At 34.4% G+C, this 6,033-nt stretch overlaps 1 protein-coding gene across 2 annotated transcripts; it reads right to left on the bottom strand.

Annotated features, from left to right (window-relative positions):
• Positions 1-812: 812 nt before the first annotated feature.
• On the bottom strand, positions 813-5,531 carry LOC129284571 (protein DCL homolog, chloroplastic-like). Of its 2 annotated transcripts, none has more exons than XM_054920086.1 (4): positions 5,077-5,531; positions 4,027-4,141; positions 1,389-1,581; positions 813-950 (listed from the first exon to the last, which is right to left on the bottom strand). In XM_054920086.1, the coding sequence occupies exons 1-3, from the start codon at positions 5,361-5,363 to the stop codon at positions 1,390-1,392; spliced, it is 594 nt and encodes a 197-aa protein (XP_054776061.1). In that variant the 5' UTR covers positions 5,364-5,531; the 3' UTR covers positions 813-950; position 1,389. The 2 variants fall into 2 exon arrangements, with proteins under 2 accessions (XP_054776061.1, XP_054776060.1); XM_054920085.1 differs by having other exon boundaries at positions 813-955.
• Between the last annotated feature and the right edge of the window lie 502 nt (positions 5,532-6,033).

The raw sequence follows: 6,033 nt of genomic DNA on the forward strand, positions 1-6,033 counted from the left end.
AGAATATATGTTTTTATGTGAAATGAGACTAGATGATCACTTGGGTAGCACACGATCATGAGCCTAATGTGTTGGATTATAATAATGAAATAATGAGATTGTGAAAATAGTGAGTATTGAACCTGGCATGATCAATGGGTGGGAGTTCGCCTAGGGATTGAAAGTAGAGAAAAATTCATATGATATTTAGGCTATCCTCCGGTGCACAAGGGTATAGTCTTGTCCCACAATTTGTCAAGGGACTGTCCCATAGTTTGTCGAGGGACTAGAACTTAGCTTTCTCCATCAATTTATTGAGGAGAATAACGTAGAATATAAAATACCCTAGAGATTCGAGAGTAGAAAGAAACCATGGTCCAAGAGTCATGTGATCTTTGGCCAGTTCACCCCTCACAATTGGTGAGCTTAGATAGTCCAATCACACGGATGGAGCCCTATTCAGTGTTAAAAAATGACTGGCTCAATTCAAAATTGAAAAATGAGAGAACTTTCAGCAGATCCATATTTTGATATAATTAATTTTCTGTCATAAGCCAGTCCTGAGAGCCTAAAAAACTAGTATAGACAGATCCAAAACCAACAATATTCAAGTCACTCATGATATGAAGACAGTACGATGGATACTATGAAACATTATAGATTAGCTGCACTAATTAATTCCTAAGGCTTGCTGCCCAACCAAGAACCATTTTATGAAGCTAAGCTCAACTAATTTGTTAGTTTTGTACTTCATATCACTGTATAAATTCCTCGACACATAAGAAGGAAGCAATGAGAAAGATATTATTCTACCAGAAGAAGAATTCAGGAGATACCGTATTTCTAGATTTTATTGTGATTAGAAACAGAGGCAAGCACTCCACCAGGCAGTGCCACCAATAGCGAGGGATATCATTTTCAACAAACAACGGAGCAGTATCATAGAAATATATCTTTCTTGGTCAGTTCGTCTAAACTGGAGAAATAAAAGAATGCACTATCAACATATGAAGTACCATTCTAAGAGAAATGGAGAATTAGATACCCAACAAACTTTTGTATCATTTCAGGTGGAAAATTTTCAGATTGTACGCGGGAGAAATATGCAATCTTGTGGTGTTAAATATAATTTGCAATTAAATCATTTCTTTCAGGAGGAAAAGCAATTCAAAAATTTTAATTCATAAAAGAAGCATTCTGATCCTGCAGATATTCATTTACGAGCAATACACATGATATTGTATGTTATTCTTAATGTACAGCAATAGCAACTTAGGTAAAGAAATCAATAACATTATACTACCACACCAAGTTGCATCGTTGTCATGACATGTAAGCATATCTATAGAAGTAAACATATCTATACCTACAAGCAATTTTCTCTAAGGTGAGGGGTTGTCTTTGCATACCTCACTTATATGTAGCTCTGCCACCAACACTACCATGCTTTAAATGTTCTTGAATAAACCTTTTTGCATGAGATGGATACTTATTTCTAATGTACTCATGAAGGCACTTATTGTAGGAGAAGTCAATCGATTCACCATTAGTTCTTACAACAAAAAGACACTTTGAGTAGTTAAACACGAGATGATGTCTGACCTGCAAGATGCGAAGTCATGTATTTAGCAAAACTCTAGCAGGTAATTCACAAACAATGAGAATTAAAAGACAAAGAATTAGCACCAAGAGCATGCTATCCCATCAGAATCACATATGTATGTAGATTTATAATATTAATAACTGCATTGCTGTTTACTTATATTCAGTATTCACAGCAAATGAAATGAAAATAGGCCTGCAGAAAACAAAAGCAAAGAAGATCCAACTAGTTAGAGATAGCATGCCTTGGATTTATGAAGTGAATATATACGCATCTTGGGTATTTTCTGGGCAGGAACATATATTCTTACTCTCATGTCTTCTAATCACTTTTTTTTTACAACAAAATGTGATTGGTGACCCCAAAAGGAGAAATGACTAGAGTCAACCGCTTTTATGCTTTGTATCGCTATATAAATTCTTCTAGACACACAAGACAAAAGCAACAAGAAAGACCTCACTCTAGCAAAAAGAAATTGGGAGATATAGTATTTCCAGATTTTATTCACATCAAGGCCACACTTGCTCAGGAATACCAAATAAAAGATATGGGGAGATGAAATAGTTTCTTGGGATGGAGGTTGCCTAGTCAAAGAAACAAATTTACATCTGTCAGAGGAAGTACATTCTAGATCTCTTGAAAGAAATTGGCATGTTGGGATATACAAAATATAGTAGATGATAAGAATGGAAAGGAAATTTAGTATACTTGCATTATTTACTTTAAATCTTCCTGCATTTATCCTTCTTAATAATGTGTATTTCTATTCTTCTCAACTGTAAACAGTAATTTTCTTTTGTTTAAGGGTTAAAGTGAAAGTTGAAATAATGGGTTAAGCTTCTAGCATTGACCAACCCTTCTCTACTATTGTACCAGTGAGAATGAGACACACTTCTCAATTTAAATTCATTCTGTTTATAAATATTGCAGTATTACCATTTAAATTGTTACTTATTTTGTTCAGATGGATTAACTGTAATTGAAGGTGGAGGGGATGTCTCTATGAAGATTACTTGATGTTGGCTAGTTCTGTAAACTTTTTAAGACTTCAATTTTCATGTGGCTGGTTGTCTTTAGTAGATTCTTGTTGTAATGGGGCTGGATTTTCATGTGGGTGGTTGCTTTGATTAGCATGCTATTGTTGTAATGTTATGTGGCTGGTTTTAAAAGTGGTTCGGACTTTAATTTTCAAGTCATGTTGTTGGTTACAATTTTTAAATGTGATTCAAACTTGAATTTTATGTGGCTGTTATGAATATAATGTTCTTTGCTGTTATATTAAATGTGTTTGGTTTAAAGTTTGCCAAAAGAGAATTTGGCAAACTGACTTTCGAAACAGTAAAAGAAGCCCCAGCTTGCATTTCCCAAGCTGACTTTTTCATGGTTTTATGCTTTGTGGATGAGCTTAAAAGGAAAAAAAAAAGTTTTTCTACCAAACATCAGTTCAATGGAAGTTAATTTAACAAAGAACTTTTGGGGTATCAAAAGAGGCATCCAAGCACCCCATAAATTGTTATTCACTATTTCCCTTAGATATTACTCAAGCCTTTTCCATTTTAATGCAGTAGGAATTTCCATGTGGCTGTAACTGTCAACTTGTGGTGATAATTGTTGGCATTTTGCTGTGGGTTTGATCTATGCCTCATCAATTTCTCAAGTTTCAAAATTGCCTTCACCTTTTCAGGTATACATTCTATATTTCAGTTTTAACTTTTCAAGTTTTAGAATTGGCATCACTATGATTTAGGTATATGGTACACTATATTTCTTTTTTGGTTTCTCAACAGGTGTCTTTCTATTAGAGATAATCATGTTCGAAGCACTGTCGGGCAATAAATGTGAGCGCCTTTCCTACAACCTTGGGTCGCCATATTGTGAGGGATTAATCCCTTCCACTAGATCCAACCCCCTTGTTTGAAGCCCTCCTTTTTTTCCCACTTGAAGGGCTGAATAACAGCTGGTCTGACAGACCAGTCCACTAGCTTGGTAGACCAAGCCTGGCCATTGGGCTGGACCAAACCATGGACAAGTATGTCCAGCCTGATCATATTTCAGACCAGGCTATGGGCTAGGCACTAACCCAGTCTTCACACACCTATAAAACATACAATCTTCTAATATCAAGCCTGCTAAGAAAAAAATCTTCTAATGTTAAAAAATAATTTGTAATTAAATCATTTCTTTCAGGCAGCAATTCAGAATTAGTTCACACAAAAGAAGCATTGTTGATCCTGCAGATATTCATTTACAACAAGTTCACATGATATTGTATGTTATTTTTAATATACAACAATTGCAACTCAGAAGTTGCATGGACAACATAATAAAGAAATCAATAGCATTATACTATCATGCCAACAAGTTGTAGCATTACACTACCATGCCAACATGTTGCATTGTTGCCATGGCATGTAGATATGCATATAGAAGTAAGCAAATCATACCATAATTGACGCAAGACTGCATCCAATCTTATCATCATAATGTGGATGGTAAACAAGAAGTTTCTCTACCACAACTTTCTCATCCTCATCTGTCAATTGCTCTCCAACCATGTACCTAGTGTAGAAAATCAAAGACTTCAAGAAGATAGTTTTATAAGGTCAAATAAAGTAAAGTTGTAGAAGCCATATCGGTCAATATACCAAAGATGCAGCACATGTCAATGTGAGCAAATGACGGAGATGTAGAAATTATCACAGAAAATTTGTATACTATGTATAGAGTCTCGCAGGCAGGCAGGCACTGTTTTCCATAGTTATTATAGATCTCCATCTTAGTTATTTTCATGTGGCTGTAAGTGTCAATGTATGTTGACAATTGTTGGCATTTTGCCGTGGCTTTGATGTATGCCTCTTCCATTTTTCAAGTTTCAGAATTGCCTCACTTTTTCTAGAAGAATTTACAGAATAACAATGCTTGTCTCACAAGAAGGCAAGCGCCATTTTTAGCAAATATTACAAGTACAAAGTCTCACAAGAAGAATCATGAATTTGTTCTTTCAGTCTTCAAATAGGCTTCAGGTTAGTTTAGCCGCACAATAAGGTATGCAAGAATTTTACCATACAAATGTGAACAGATCTCCTTCACCCAATCAATAGTGCTCAAAGGCAAATGATATTCATACTATGTTGTTTGTTTTCCTATCAAGGAGCCAATATAGTCTCATAAGGAATTTTCTAAAGGAGAATATTAATTTTGGATCTTGCGTCTCTCTTCTCTCTCTAGAGTTTCTTCTTTCCGTTGCCTTGCATGGCTACTGCTTCCTTATGCTAGGTATGTTACGCAACAATGAGTGCCTATCATGATAATAGGTTTAGCTTTAGCATTATTCCAATTTCTCGTGCATTTAGTTTGATAATATATAACTCCTTTTGTTTGCATATATGGGTATTCAACAACGTACGTTGGAAAGTTAGAGGCAATACGACGAACAGTTGGAGAGCAACAAGAAGTGAGAAATTTCATAAAATGAATTAGTGTCATGACCTGACCTTCCCGAGTGAAGGATATCCCTGGCTAGCCTAACGATGGGATCAATGTCCTTGACGATCTCCTTTGCCTTGTCCTTCCATTCCTCATTATCAGGGTCATCCTGTAGCTTCGAGATTTGATCAGCATGGCTTGCTTCCTCACCTGTCTGTGCCGAAATTCGGATGGTGGGGGCACTACAGAATAAGCGATGAGGCGTCACATTCACGGAGATTCCGGCCACAAAACGCCGGAAGTTTTGGAATTGAGAGCTATGAAGCAGAATGTCCCAAAGTAGAGGGCCAGCCATTTCACATCTGAGGGTTGTACGATACAGACAAAAGGTAGTAATTGGGAGTGTGTTAGGGTTTGGTGGTTCTAATTTAGTGATTATGATGGCACAATCAATGAAAGCTCTTGGTAGAGGGAGGAACTATGGCATTTTCAGAGATGACGCTGAAGATGATCGTGCTGGTTACTTGCGCAATTAAACTAAATAGTTTTAGTGAAAGATTAGTGTGAGCAGTGACAAGCTAAGAATTAGAAAGTGAGAATGATACAGAAATCTAAAAAAAATTAATTAATTTAAATTAAATTTTAAAAATTTATAATTTAATTTTTTAATTTTATAATTTTATTATAATAAATTTATAATTTATTTTAAAATTTTAATATGATTGAAGAATAAAATTATTTTTTAATTAAAATTTTAAAAATAAATTATAAATTTATTTCAATATAATTATAAAATAAAAGATTGAGTTATAAATTTTTAAAATTTAACAGATAAAATATAAATTAAATAAATTAATTCTTCTCAGACTTCTTTATCATCATCCCAATTACAAATACGTTCTAAGATTTCATTTATATCATTATATGTCCATCCTCTAGTATTTACATATAAAAATAATAATTAATTAATTTTTTGGATTTATTTGTAATTCTTCATTTAATTTTTCACATTATATTATGCTGTA

Source organism: Prosopis cineraria, unplaced genomic scaffold, assembly GCF_029017545.1.
Source record: "Prosopis cineraria cultivar Desert tree isolate PC_DT_omini unplaced genomic scaffold, ASM2901754v1 PC10, whole genome shotgun sequence".
NCBI classification, from domain to species: domain Eukaryota; kingdom Viridiplantae; phylum Streptophyta; class Magnoliopsida; order Fabales; family Fabaceae; genus Prosopis; species Prosopis cineraria.